This window comes from Lepidochelys kempii, chromosome 8 (assembly GCF_965140265.1).
Source record: "Lepidochelys kempii isolate rLepKem1 chromosome 8, rLepKem1.hap2, whole genome shotgun sequence".
Lineage (NCBI taxonomy): Eukaryota > Metazoa > Chordata > Testudines > Cheloniidae > Lepidochelys > Lepidochelys kempii.
The window spans coordinates 64377998-64393857 of NC_133263.1; the positions used below are offsets into that span (position 1 = coordinate 64377998).

Consider the following 15860-nt stretch of genomic DNA (forward strand, 5'->3'; position numbering starts at 1 on the left):
ATAAAGAGGATAGTGATCAATTGTTTTCCATGCCTACTCAGGATGGGACAAGTAGTAATAGAATTAATCAGCAGGAAGGGAGATTTAGGTTAGAATTAGAAAAAACATTTATTCTAACTATAAGGATAGTTAAGTACTGGAATAGGTTCCAGTGGAGGTTGTGGTGGTTTTTAGGAACAGGTTGGACAAAGGGATGATCTAGGCATACTTGGTCCTGCCTCAGCCCAGGATGCTGGAGTAGATGATCTCTTGAGTTTCCTTCCAGCCCTATATTGTATGATTTCTATTTGGTTTGATGGGGTTACTCACATGTGTAAGTGTTTGCAAGATCAGGGCCTACATCCTTTAAGTAGACTAAATCATCTTAGTTATTTTGGGGTTTTTAACTATCATTTTAAAACAGCCAAACCTCTCTGGCACAAACAAGTTTTGTGGCAAGCTGCTAATACCTCTGTTTCTTGAATTGAGTTTCATGTTACAATGATGCTGTGACAATGTGACTAAGTCTATGGGAGACATCATAATTAAGACCAAGTGAAATAATATTGATGCAATCTCTGGTTAGGACATGACATTTTGAGCCAATCGGAAATAACGGCAACACTGTAAAAATAAAAACAATATTTTTATGTCAAGACAATGGCAACATAATAACAATGCACAAGAAAGTCTATGAAGGTCATTTTACTCGTTCTGAATTGTGGCAGCACCCATAGATTGTTCTCATTACATTTAGGCCCTGAAATCATACAGTATGGTCCTACATCTAACTAGTGTTCCTCAACACTGAGTCATGTTTTATGCCTAAGGGGAAAATATTTACTTTGCTAATAAGAGCCAAGAACTGGGGGAAGGAGAAGTATTTCATGTAACCCTTATTGTAATACTTCTATCTGGCTAAAAAGAACACAGCCCTGTATTAGAAGCACTCAGACAGAGAAACATATATATGCAACAAAAAGTTGAATCATAATTGCTGTGGTAATTTTCCCTATCATACTGTTGCTTTTGTGATTTTTATGTTGTAACTTGAATACTTTATAAACTTGTTTTCCTCTATAGTGCTAAAGAAAAAAAGAAAGAGGATATAAACAAGTCTTACAGGTTTAGAAACCTTTTGCTTCTTTAGTGAGTGAATCAAATGTTTGGATCATGCCATAAAGACCTAGAATCTCAACTATTAACATGACAATCAACTGTGTACAGGACCTGCCACTACAATGTCTGGGTATACTATCCACAGCTTAGTAGTGAGAAATAAAAGCCCTGCGGTACAAGATAAATATCATAGGGTACCAGGTGAAGAAAACGGTGAGAATTGAGGTTCACAAATCTGCCTTCTTTCTGAGAAGAGAAAAAATGGATGATATTGAAGACGAGTCAGGAGTTCTGATGCTAAGTTCAAGTGACACAAAAACTAAAAGAACCGTGTCGAAACTATACTCCTGTCTTGAATCATTTTCTCAAATGCTGAAGAGAAAGCAAACAGGAATGAGTTTCTCCAAAAGAAATGTATCATTTGAAATGAAAGGCTTGGGTATGCTTTGAAGGGAAAAAAAGAGAAAAGATAATTTACTAATAAAGTAAAGATACTACCATGGAAAGAAAAAACAATCCACAAAGATCAACCATCTGCTTAAGAAGACAGCAACCAAGAAGCCTTAAGCAAAAATATTTAGAACTTCTTTAGAAATCAAGAAGTTACTGATGTATTGAACAAAACTCAATGAAACAAACACCAATACTCATAGGTTCTATAGAAAATCCAGCAACCTATCAAACACGTAAACATTATTTCAAATGTGGGAAATACAGGAAACATTAACTAAATATAGGAAAGGCGGCAGATATTGTTGTTAAGGCACTCAGGATATCTGGGCTCTATTCCTGGCTCTATCACACACTTCCTGTCTGAACTTGGACAAGTTACTCTACATGTCTAGGCTGCAGTTCCCTATCTGTAAAATGGGCATAATCATTCTTTCTCCCATTCTTTTCTGAATTGTCTGTTTAAATTATATGCTCTTTTGGGCAGGGACTATCTCTTGCTATGTGTATGTATAGCCCAATGAAGCCTCTGTTTCAGTTGCATCACTAAGGACTATGGTAATAGAAATAAATGAATAATAAATCATTTGTACTCCTAAGTCTTAAAGCCCCAGCCTTTTTGAATAGTAAATTACTTCTGAAAATACTCTGACAATCCTAATAATTCGTGGCCACCAAATATGTATAACTGGAGCCACTTTCTCTTCAATGACTATGATAAGTGGCCATAGAGACCAAAAGCACAACTTTCAACTCTAACTTGCCAAGAATACAAAGTCTGCCATATGATCAGCACACTGCAGTTTGGCTCAATTCTTTAACAGCAGTATTTGTTGACAAAAATTTTCCTCCCCAAAGATATTGGGATACCAAAAAGAAGACTAAGTTCTTTGGGGCAGAAACTGGAGGGGGTCCTGATGGTGACAGTTTAAGGTCACAATATAGGAAAACACTTAACCACATGCTTAAGTTCATCTTTGTTCCGGCTTAAGTGCCTTCCTGAATTGGGGCATGCATCATTATTAGTGTATTCATTCACAGAATTTATTAGTGTTTTCATGAGTTACTTAGATTGACAAAGCTAGGCATTATTATGGCTAAGTATCTCAGAATTAAACATTATATAATATATTAGCTATCTTACCAGCAGTAATCCAAAAGGTGTGGAGGAAGCACTGGGATGTATATGTGTTGCCAATACATTGGATATAACAATGCCGCTGACCCATGAACACAAGCAGTTAACTGAAAATAAAAATATATACACAGAATTGACAACAAAAAATTTTTAACACGAAGAAAGTACAAAATTTAAAATAAAATGTTTATATCCTTAAAGTCTCAATTGCATGAAAAAAATAAATGTTGAAATGTAGCATTGTTAATATTATTTTTAATTGTTAAGATGTCAGAGTTTAGGGCTAGAACTGACCACCAGATCATCTAGTCTGGCCTCCTGTATATCACAGGCCATCAACACCAGCCAGTACCCACACACTAAACCCAACAACCAAAGTAAAGTATTACAGACCATCATAACCTCCGGACACAGACTCATAGACCTTAAGGCAAGAAGGACCATCATGATCACCTAGTCTGATCCCCTGCACATTGCACACTACAGAACCTCACCCACCCACTTCTACAGTAGGCCTTTAACCTCTGGCTGGGCTACTGACATCCTCAAATCTGGATTTAAAGACTTCAAGTGTACAAACATTTATAAAATGATGAACTGACACAATTTGAAAAGGATGCCCCTCATAGTTATCCTTCCTCAGCCATACTCCCTCAAAAAGAAAAAAAAAAGAAAAAGAAAAAGCCTGAGCAAACAGATGTACTTGCATCATGCCTGCAAAGTCAACAAACTCAGATATGTCGGAGTAACATCAGAAATGAATCCTACAATTTATTTATTTTAATTTTTTTTAAAATCCCCATTAACAGGCCATACAAAGGATAGCCACCCAATAGCGTAACAAGCCTATCACACGCCCCAAAACCGAAATAGTTTCCCAGCCAATAATTTAAAGAGCCAAATACCCAAACCTTCAGCTTTCCACAAAAATCTTAGCAAACAAATAGTCTTTGTCTTTGGGGAAATGATGCAAATTCCTGCAAATCACCCTTGGTAATCTTGGATAAAAGACCTGAGCCACAAAAGAGAAGCTCCCTCTACTCCTGTAACTCAACACCACGTCATAATCAACAGAAAGGTAGAAGACAGATCGGGTATCATCATCGTGGACATTTGGGACTCAAGTGAACTTGCACAACAGTCAATTCATCTGAGAAGGAGCATAAGTAACTTTCAGGCGGTATTCCTAAGGGCTGAACTAAATTCTCCTTAGTCTTTCTCTGTCTTCATCTCTAAACACTTTTTGAGAAAAAGAGTCCAGTAAATCAGGATACTCCAAATGATATGAGACCAGCTTTGTCACCTTTTCAAATAACCCCTCCCAAAAAACTCATGGTGAGAGACAGGACAGAAGTTGACAAGAAATGGTTCCCTGACCAGTAAGTGAACAACTTCTTGTATGAGGCAAGCTAGCACCTTGGTATCCTGTAATGAGAGGTTAGTCTCTACTAATATTGGTCCCAGCAGCCCAGTTTGTTTTACCATTCATGAGGTGCTATCTTGCGGGCTGTATGCCACAGATCCTTACCTGGAGGACATACCTCTACACACTATTGTGAATAAAATCATTTGAAACAACCAATAATTACTTTGCATTTGCTCTCCCATACAGGGCCCTCCTACCATGAAGACAGATAAACTGGACTGAATCTGGTTGATTTTATTCATAAAATAGGTGAGAAATTGCACAAAATGAGAAAATATCAACACTGTTTCCAAACAGAGGTAGCCCAGATCCAGCACATGAGGCATCACCAAGAACACAATCCTACTGATCTACAGTTCTCAGATGGAGTAAAAGAAGGGGGGGGGGAAAGACATCTTTCCTATGCAGAGGATTTCAGAAACCCAGACATAATAGGACTCAAAATCTTATCTCTTTAGTTCCACTACTGGTGCTACAATTGCCTTCCCTGGTACTTGATTTGCCACAGATAATCCAATGGAGATCTATGATAATAGCATAGACAGAAGGAGGTTTAGAAGCCACCTTGTTTATGGAAGAAAAAAGATGGTTATAATGTTTTATTAGGTCATCGATAAAGTGACTATCCAATATTGACTTAATTAGTACTGGTCTTTATAAAGCATGCATTTCTACTGTAGCAAATGTAAGAGCTAAAAAAATGTGGATCCTGCTAGTACAGTGCTGAAATGTTATGGATTTTATAGGGGAAATCTCTTCATGGAACAAAGCAGCAATTAAAGCTTTAGCATCCTGGGTATCTTGGACAGTTATACTTGTTTATAAAAATTATAGAACAATTTTGCATATACATTTTTATAATAAAAATGGAAAAAATAATTATAAGAGCATCTTGGCAGAAATCATAGACAATTACAATTTGTGCAGCACAGTTTGCTCATCACTCAGATTAATATAATACGATTAAGTATGGAAAAAAAGAGGGTCTGAAAGCTCCTGAGGGATATCATTAGGGCAAATTGCCAAAGAATGAAACATGAGCCAGTCAGGAGAGTCTGGAAACTGCAATAATACCAAGGGACTTGAATGTTCGACAGTTGGAGCTTCAGTAATGTGTGAACTGCAGGTTACGGTATCAAGAGACTCTGTTCACTGACACATAGAATGTCACTATTGACCAACGAACTGCCCAAGCTTGACAGCTATACTACAGGAAGCCAAGTATATCATAATTCCATATTTAAACTGTTCATTTCAGATTAACATTTTGTTTCTTAGCTTTATGTTAAACAACTACAATTGTACTGTTTTTGGCATTAAGGTAATGTCCAATTTAATAATTATTGCTTTGTTACAAAGAGTTAATTATTCATTTATCTTTTGGCAAATGAACATCCTTTCTCTCTTGCACTCATTATTATTTGTTGGATTTACCTAGGATTGTTTTCCTTTACACTTTAAGTAATATTCTTGAAGCTGTACAACCAATTCAGTACTATTTTTAAGTATTTTATACAAACCAGATGTGGATTCACAAATTAAAATATATTATATTATATTTTGTACTTCAAGCCAAACTATCCATTAAGAATTATTGTTGCAGACATTTCAATCACAGACTGAAATAAAGCGAAGTGCTCATTAGAAGATTCCCAAAATTTAGATAAAGATCTCTTTATCTAGTTAATGAAGTTGTGTTATTCAAGATTCTAAAATTGTATATCTTATGTTTACACATACACAAAAAATAGATACATGCACAAGCATTTCTATTTCTAGTTATGAAAAAAATTGAAAAATGTGCATTATGTTTTGGTTCGCGCTCATTACCAAAACAATCTAGGAAATGAATAATTACATTGCACAAGATATTTAAAGTTTTATAATTGGTCTTTACTACTTTGTGATCCATGTTTTGGGCTGACATTCAGAAGATAAAAATGTTAAATTAATGTTCATGTTAAATTAATGCATAACATGACAATTTTAATCTTTTCTAGCAGTGAAAGTATGGACTTAACTGGTTTATTCATTTAACAAAGTTCATTATATTTCTCCTTACATTTTGTACTTAATACACCAAAAGTGTACTGTTTTAACATTTCTATCTGTTCTTTAAACAAGACTAAGTGGATTTATAAACATACCATTGGGAGGTATATAAAAATTTAGTGTGCATTCTAACTTCTAATGAAATTTGGTAATTTAAGCATATATGGAACAAAGATGCTTATCAGCTGAATGACTCTGAATACTGTGTCAACTCTACATTACAACATTTGTAAAGTGATAACTGTGGCCTTTGTGTATGAAAGGATTTTGCACTTTTATCTTGGTATTTTATTTTGCTTTTGGTTTACCTTGTGATTTTACTTTTTTTAAAAAGTTACAAACTGTAATGTTATATCCCAAATTCATCATCCATCTAAATAACTGCATTTCAATATTCGTAGTATTCCCCCCACTAGGTACAGGAAAATATAGGGAATTCTGTAGATATTGGGAGAAAACTATCTTTACCTTTAAATAACCAGATATTTAAGGAAAAATTGAAAAATATTTAAGGGACATTCTATACTTGACCATTTGACCTCTTATGAGCTTAGCAGTTTATAAGTCCACCATTGCATTCAGTGGGATACAGGAGAAACCGCTGAAAGTCTGAGAGGGGAGTGGACGACCTGACTCTAGGTTCCGGTGGTGACTGCTAAGGGAGCAATTAATTGGGTATCGAAGAGTTGTTGTTCACAGGACTGCAAGGAATGGTAATATATGACCACCAGAGTGCAGTATTTAGCATGCTGTGGGGAACTGAGTAATGAAGACATGGGGCAGAAAGCAGAGTCTGAGTCCCATGGTGCTGATGCAGAGAAAAGTGGTATAGGAAACAATGATTGTGGTTGAAACAAGTTGTGAACAGTGCGGTTTATGTGAGTCCCTGGCAGAATGCAGGACTGTTTTTGCTATCTGAGGAGAAGAGTGCATTTAACTGGAGACTGCATCCAGACTGAATTCCATTTCAACCGGGATGATTAAGAATTACGAAAGAGAGTGTGGTTTAGATATTTTTCAGGGCAGAAAGCATCTTTAGTAAATTGTCTTGGAGTTGTCTTCAAGGTTGTGGCCAGTCCTACCCATCCTGTCAGTTGCTACTGGAGATTACATCAACTGCAAAATCTGATCAATTTCTGCATAATTATTTCTAAAGATATGAAAATGATGCATGCAGAACTTCCCTATTAAACATGTTGGATTGTTGAGGCAACAATCCAACACGTTTAATAGGGATTACTTAGTTTCAGAGTCAGAACAGTCCAATGTAATATGTTGAAACTGGTATTCCATTCCCCTGCAAAAACTTGTGGCTTACATTCTTGTCTGGCAAAATTCCTTTTGTAACATGAGATGTTTTGATTGGCACATAATTCTATGGTTTTAAAGAAGATGGAGAAAGTTTGTTGCATGAACTTTGCTAGACCTGACTGTTTGGTATTTCTATACCAGTATTTGATTTTCTAGGTCTTGAAAGTGGTGGCAAAACAGCTATAAAAGCATCTAGACAGAAATGTTTGATAACTTTTTGTCTGTTTTCAGGCAGGGAGCTGAAATATGGTGCTGAGATAGCCTTTGTCAGTCACAAATAACATGAAAGAAAAGGCCTGCCTTTGTTGGTATTATTATGACTGTCAGAATCATTTGATACTGTCAATAGATTCTATTGCATTTTCAAGTATGACTGGGAATGTTTACATCTGTTTCCGGTGCTACCTGACAAAGGATTCTAGTCAGTATTATCAACATCAATCGTAGGTGCTGGAACTAAAGGTCCATGGGGTGCTGTAGCACCCCCTGACTTGAAGTGGTTTCCATCATATATGGGATTTACAGTTTGGTTCAATGGCTCACAGCACCCCCACTATAAAAATTGTTCCAGCACCCCTGAAATCTTGTGTTGTGTTCCCATGAGATGTATAATAATAACTCTAGTGCTCTTTAATTCTATCTGCTACCTCTTTGAAAAGTGTGTAGGAAGTAGGTGCTTACGGATAATACCAAGCTACATATGCTACTTTCTCCAGACACTTAGGGGATTTCATTGTTTAAGAAATTTCCTTAGTGAAATTAATGACAATATGGCACTAAATTAGCAGAGACTGAATCCCAACAAGATTGAAATTATGCTGAGCAAGTTGGGCAAGAAACGTGAGGCAAGTCAGAGTTTCCTTACATCTTCCTATTTCAGGTAAGTAGTCTCTTCAGAAGCCTGACAATGTTCAAAAACAGAGGCACCCTTGAAGAGCGACTATTGCTAGGTGGTGCTAGGTCAGATGTGGTCAAGGCAAGTTTATTCTTTCCCTAAGAACATCAAAAGACTATAGCTTTCTTTCTCTCACACACACATGAGGACTTGACAATTCTGATATGTGCCTTTGGTACTCTAATGCTCAACCCTATCAATGAACCTTTACTATGAGCTTTCAAAATAACTGGTCAACTGCCTGCAGCTAGGGCAAACAACTGTCTATGGTGTCAACAGAGAGGATTCTGCCTGCTCGCGGTTATACTCTGTACTGGTCGCCTGCTTGGGTACAGATTATGTTTCAGATTTTGATCTTAATATTTAAAGCTCATGGTGGACAACAAGTATGTTATTGAGGGTCTGGGGTTCTATATATCTTCTTGTCTTCTAAGATTCCATTATAACTGGGCATGGAACTGAATTTGGAACTGTGTTTAAAACCAGCTTAAACAAGTCTCCAGTTAAACTATTTTCTTATATGGTTTGTCAAGCCAGAAAGAATGGTATTAAACTGTATTAGAATCATGTTTTAAAATCATGTTTATAATTGGCAACCAAATCATGTCAGAATCATGTTCGAAATCAATTTAAAGAGTTCCTAAACTCATTTCCTAGTCCAAAATGTTTATATTTATTGAATATCCACATACTATATAGGAGGCGTTGGAACCCAGTGGAAAAAGTAGTGGACAGACTCAGGAGACCTGGGTTCTATTTCTGGTGCTGGGCAAGTCACTGCACCTTTGTGCCTCGGTTTCCCCATTTGTAAAATGAGGATGATTATAGTTAACTTCTTTGTAAAGTGTTTTAATACCTACAGACAAAAAGAACTATATAAAAGCTAGATATTATTATTATTATTATTATTATTAAGAAGGTGATTATGGCTGCAAGAGAAGTATATAATTTAAAAAATGCTTCCAGTTCTGCTTGTGTGTTACCTTTTTGGAAAGATTCAATACAATAATATGTTTTAAAAGGTCATTTGTCAATTCCAGACTGTGAAATGCATGAGTCTTTATATGGCATAAAGGAACATATCCTTAAAACAAACCAACAAACAAAACTTGACTACACTTTCAGAAGTTTGTATGACCTGTACACATTAAAGTCAATGCTCTGTCAGGAACTGTGGGAAAACTGTAACCTAATCATCTGACTTTGCACACAGGGGACACACATTTAATACTGTATGCTCTCTCAGCAGTAGTACATGCTCAAACATGTCAGATTTATCTCTAAAAAACATTGACTAGCTGAGAACTGTCAGTCAGTAAAGTATCCTCGGGAAATCTTTACATTTGAACCTCTATTTTGATTTTATATTATTTCTATTTAGGTTCTTACAACAATACCCAGCACCATGGCATCTGAGCACTAGTTAACAATATTTAATGCACAACAATGCAAGTTTACACGCTAAACCTTTTGACAAGCCAGAAGGATTTGCCTTTTGGAATTACACTTCTCTAGTAAACTAATTTATTTAAAAGTAGCAATAGAGACTGACTTAAGTTTATACCTTTTTGTAGTCTGGAGTCTATGTCAACAAGAAAAGCAATTTTCTACAATATTTAAAGTTACATTTTTTTAATTTCTGCAGAAACACTGCTATCTGTTTGAAACAATGCTATTTTGAGTTGAAAGCTTTTTGTTAACTGATTTCTACAATATATTTATTTGATAGCTATATGCAGATTCATCTAATTCAAGTGAATGATCTGAAAACAATAACTCCATATATCACACAAACCATTTTTCTTATCTGACAGTTAACATTCTATCAGGATAAATTACTTTGTTCAAAGCACTTTCCGCAACCTCCAGTGAAACCAAAACTGAGAGAATACAAATGACAAGATTTACAATCATGACAATATGAAAAATAAGAATTTATGAAAATTTACTAGCAGAATGTTATCTGCAAGCCAAACACAGTGACTCAAATTAGACAAAATGTGCAAGTAAAATGAACCTGTGGTGCCATGCAATCACCTTTAAAAAAATCAACCATATGAGCTACAGCATTAAAAATTAATTCCCCAAAACATTTTCTAATGTTGTCAGTGGCTTTGAATGTCATGTCTGGAAATGAGCACTGGCATACTCTTTCTCAAAGTCCCATAGGCCTAATGGTTTGTCTCCCTCCCAATCCCACCTCAAGGATGATGATCAGACCCCTCTATTTAAATTCACCTTTTCAACCAAGGAAATAAAATGAAATGTTGGACTTTGAATAAATTACATGAAAACATTAAGTTTAAACTTGTAGGCATATTTTAAAAACAACCTCCTGTTTTTCAAATTTTGTCCTCTTTTTATCTGTATTTTCAATATGTTTATTCTGTGCATTTGACAGCATTTTGTTTACAGTCATTTCATTGTATTGCTGATGGGCAGTTGCTATTTCTCTCATGATGCAGCATGGTGATATCACCCTTGTATACTACCTTGGAAGGGAGAAGAGCTCACACAATTCTTGCCGAGCCTTATGAGCTCAAGAAAGGGATGTTTCCCAGTAATAGCAGCAGAGCAGAAAATGAAATTGAAGAGGCAGTGTGCAGGTGAGTGCCCAGAAAGGAGCAGGTGGAAGGAGAAAAATGAGCTTATTTGCCTGCACAAAACACCATTCTAGGCATAAGTGGAGGTGGAGGCATAAGGGGTAGCAGAGACCAGCTCTTTGTAAATTTTTTAAAATGTTTTTCCTCCAAAACAAGCTAGAACATATTTTAAAGGGTGCTCTAGAAAAGAGTGTTTTGAAAAATATTAGTCAAGTTTAACACAAGTTAAAGTTCAAACTGAGTGTCCCCTTAAGTGTTAGACTAAATAAAGAATGTCTCTCCATTCTGGTGCTGCTTTAATCTTGAAAAAGCTAACTCCGCTTACCACTTCTTTCTTCTCACTTTTTTGTCTTTTCTAATGTTCACTTTCAGTCTCCCTGTACTCTTTCCACTTCCATGTGCTATCCTTCCTTCCCCTCTTGCTCACTTATACCCTACTTTCTAAATCGCTCCCTAATTTTTCCCGGCTCCCCTAACCTCTCTTTCTCCCACACACAGGTTTCCTCACCCATTTCCCGCCTCTTACTACCTTCTGTCTCACCGATAATCCTGTCTCTCCCTCTTCCTTTCTCCCCCTCCCCCTGCACTACTTCCCCTCTCTATGCAAAAGGAGTGGCTCTACCGTAAAACAAGGGGGGTCTGCATATGTTTCTCCCCTCTGAAGGGGGAATTCCCAAGAATAATTTTTGTATCCTCCCTCAAAAAGTAGAGGAACTCCATGGCATGCTCTCCTGCTGTCCACTAATTAAGGAGCAGCAGGGAACAACAATCATTGTGAATAGTTGACAAGTGACTTATTTACTGCAAGCAAGACCAGAGAGCATCATTGGCTATGTTGTAATTCATCTTTTCAATAGTGAATATGAGGAAGAGAAGTGATGGGATGGGTGAGGAGCTGTGCTAAGTAGGAAAAAGCAGATAGCTAAATACTGCTGGTATGGTATGCGGGCAAAAAGTGCCAGTGTGATATACCAGTTCAGTTCAGGCACTGATCAAATCTCCTACTTTTACGCAGCCACTGATCAACTGAGTAATAGTTTTTTCAAGGGACCTGATTGCTCTGGCAATTCATAATGGAATCTGGGGCATTCCACTTTTAGGTCACCAGTCCAAATATGGCCCAGCTAAATAGTGACTCAGCATCTGAAGAGGAGTTGTTTTTTCACTGACCTTCAGCCCAGGTCCACAAAAACCGCCATTATATCTGGCACTTACTGGTGCTCTTGTTTGGCAGTCCTGACTGAATTGCCAGGGATTACTGGACATGGAAAGTGAGGAGGAGTCCCAGTCAGACGAGGAATTTTTTCTTTTTGTCTTAGTGTTAAACTGCAGATGGTGTTGTTTTTTTTAAAAAAGGTAATTTGCTGATCCACCTTTGAATCATGACCCTTTCTTGAAACAAAAACAAGCTCTTATTTTTAGGCACAATAGTACTATTATTTATGTTTCTATACAGATGGCAGGTAATGGGAGAAAAACTACAATACTGTTATGCAACTTCAACCTAGTCAGATAAAACCAGAATTGTCAAAAGCATAATTCCTGATCACAGGCTTCACTGCTTTTCCCCAATTCATCTCTAGTGTCATTCATCTTCCTATTGTATCATAGGTTCAATTCCCTCCTCTGCCCAGGTCTTTTGACGTCACCTTAGGCAAGTCACTTAGCCTCTGTGTGTGTCAGTTCCCCACCTGTAAAATGACATTTGTTTTTGTAATGCTGTTGTTCATCATTTTTTGCAGGCACCAACAGTGGTAATAATGGGGTGTGTGTGTGTTTTAATGAGATTTCTGGGCATTCGCTTAATATCAGTTAAATCTTTGCAATGCTTTATGAATGGGATAACAAATTAATATCACTTTCCTACTTTCCAGAGCTAAATTCAGCCCTCAGCTATGTCCACACACACCCTACTGACCTTATTGGAATTTTGTGCATATATCTGAGAGCAGAGTTTCATCCTAAATCTGTATTTTGCATAGAATTATCAGGATAACTCTTCTCAACATGATTGCTGCTATAAAGTTTACAATCAGTTTCTCAGATGAAGAGCAGCCATATTGCACTGCGTCACCAGCAGAATCTGCTTAAAGAGCTGGTATAACTAGCCATGGGAGGATCACCCCAGTGCAGGGGGATCACTCTGCAGGCACAGAGCCATCATAGCAATTCCTATGCCAATGCCTTCCCCCAGCATATGGGCACAACTGAAGCTGACCCCCAGGTACTGTTTTGGCTCCTTCAGTTTACTCCTTAAAGGAGTCTTGTCGTCTTGTCTTCCTAGTCCCTGGTTGACTATAGATACCATGACTGTCAAGGCAAGGGAACTGAATAGAATTTAATGGGTAACAGTAATCCATATGGACTCAACAAGATTCTAAAGACCCCATTCAATCCAACTAACTATACTGTATTCAGTAACTGAGTGGGGCTGCTCTCTTTGCATAAAAGCAAGGAAAAGCCCACAGTCAAATACCTACAAAAAACAGTTACATCTATTGTTAACATAATGAAAGAATTCCTAGTGCATTCCTTTATATGTGAGCTTCTCCAGAAAGGGCTCACAGACAGTGAAGTCAAAACTTTAACTACAGCGCTTACAGACTGATCAGGCTGGTATTAGCTAAAACAAATATTGGTCAAAATGGAGATAACATTTAGACATCTGCTTTAAAGTGAAGCTTCCTTTCCACCTGCCACATAGGCCACAAAAGATACACTCTAGTTAACATATTACTGACAGCATGATGAGAAAGCTCCTGTCAGACGCTGGCCAGCCGGGTGTTTGAGACAAAATGCACAGCCCCAGCTGACTAGTTAGAGAAAGTCTGGTGAGGTACAATTATAGAGGCATATGACAGGCCTTCATGCTTGACTGACTTGAGAACCGATGACATGGCTTTAAACAGCAATCCTTCCTACCTCCGGTCACAAAACAGCAATAAGTCAACTGATGCACTGTTGTAAAATCATGATTTATTCCTTTGCTTTGAATACATGAGACTATGGTATGATGTTCTGGTAGACTACCACAGCAGGTTCACTTGGGGCCTAAACATCTAGGGCCTGCCTACAGCATGCATAAAATCAATGTTCTCGCTCAGCCTTACTAGAAAAGCTTTCCACTCTAGCTTAATAATTTATGGAAAGATTGAATAAAAAATAAACTGCATTAAAACTATTATATCCCCATTTAATTAATAAAACAATTCATACAAATATAACAGTGGATGCCAAAATACTAATATACAAAAATACTCAATATTTTAACATGACATCTTAAACCAGTCCTCCTTATTCAGTAAAAGTGAAACAACAAAAATCACCTCTGAATATATCCCACGCATTGTTTCGTTCACTCATTCCAAAGCGTAATTTGCTTTTCTTTTATAGATACCTGTTCAAAAGCTACAAATTGTAGTTTTTGCTACAAACAGATCTTACAGAACATGATCCTCAGGCTAGGTGAATCTAGCCCACTCTAATACTAAACCCCAAGCAAGCTGCAAGGTTGATAACAACCATATTATTAAAGGGAGCTGGAAAGCTGTACCAGTAAAAGAGTCAACAGCTAGGGCAAATAATGACCATGAAGCTATAATAGAATTGAGTACAGGGAAGTTTCCACCTACACCTTTTTGTGCTCACCATGCAGATTGCTATTAAAATTCAAGCAGAGGGAGTTTTTAAAAATAGAGGAATAACCCTTGCAAATCAGTTTATAGAAACATGCAAAAGATTAAACAGAGTTGCAATTATGAAAAGATGCATACAAAACAGAAACCTGCTTGGTTGGGAATGAAATGCAAGCGTCTCACTGCATTAAACCTATTTGAACAAATTAGATTAAAAATGCAAGTGGTACAATCACCAATTAAAAAGGCTAATTGATAACTTAATGATTCAACCTTCTCTTCTGTATACTCCCTCCCTCAAAGTAAACCTTCTTTATAAATGCAATATCGTATTTTTCTCTTGCTTTCATGTCAGGGCCAGTCCTTTATCTTGAATACAACAAACACATCAAATTTATAGCAGAGAAGTCCTAGACTTAAAAGAATTTTTTTACAGATATATTCAAGTAATTTTGCATCCCCCACAAAAGAAGGGTAAGGAGAGATTGAGCGAAGCCTTGAATTATGCCTTTTGTTATCCGTCCTTACTGCCCTGAGATAGTGAACCGAAACAGAGCTGATAACTCGAAAGTGACATCACAACCCAGTCTTCATGAACTGTCATAAACACTTGGTATTAAGTTAACCCCCAAAATAAGGGACAACTCCCTTAACAATAAAATGCATCTGATATCACTACCTTTGAAAGATAAATCTGCTTAAGAATCAAACTTTAATTTAGAAATATCAAAAGGATACCTTTTCAGCACAGTCAACAAAATACTATTTTATACATGCAATAGCCAAGAGAACTAAATCTAGCATACACATCACTCAAATAGAGACTGTTTGTTTATTTGGAATATTTTTATTAAGACACATGCATATTTAAATCCAGCAGTCAATCATTTTAATGAAGCAATGTATTAATCATACCAAAAAGCAAATTTAATCATTCTTAACTATTGAAAATAGTTTTGATAGAATAATTTAGAAGAGTGATTATATATATATAAAAAAAAAACAGTAAAGTACAGCAGTAAGTAATTCTACCAGCAGTCCTGTTCAATTTGTATGAGAGGCTGTTATGGGAGATGGGGAGGCAATGTGTACTGAAGTCTTATGTCAGTGACCCTCAACTCTACATCTCTATTTTATCAGACCTCACTAGTGCAGTTGACCAATTTACCAAGTCCTTTGCCCAACATTCCCTGGAAACTGCACATATGCACAGCCAAGCAACTGTTTTGTATCCACCATATATCACATTGCT

The 15860-nt window shown here is 36.8% G+C and overlaps 1 protein-coding gene across 4 annotated transcripts in view; it reads right to left on the reverse strand.

The window, feature by feature from the left end:
- DENND1B (DENN domain containing 1B) overlaps positions 1-15860 on the reverse strand; it is a 244789-nt gene that overhangs the window by 87375 nt on the left and 141554 nt on the right. For all 4 annotated transcript variants that reach the window (XM_073356748.1, XM_073356747.1, XM_073356749.1 and 1 more), the window contains one exon: positions 2693-2793. In XM_073356748.1, the coding sequence (XP_073212849.1) occupies positions 2693-2793 (101 nt within the window). The remainder of the gene's footprint in view (positions 1-2692; positions 2794-15860) is intronic.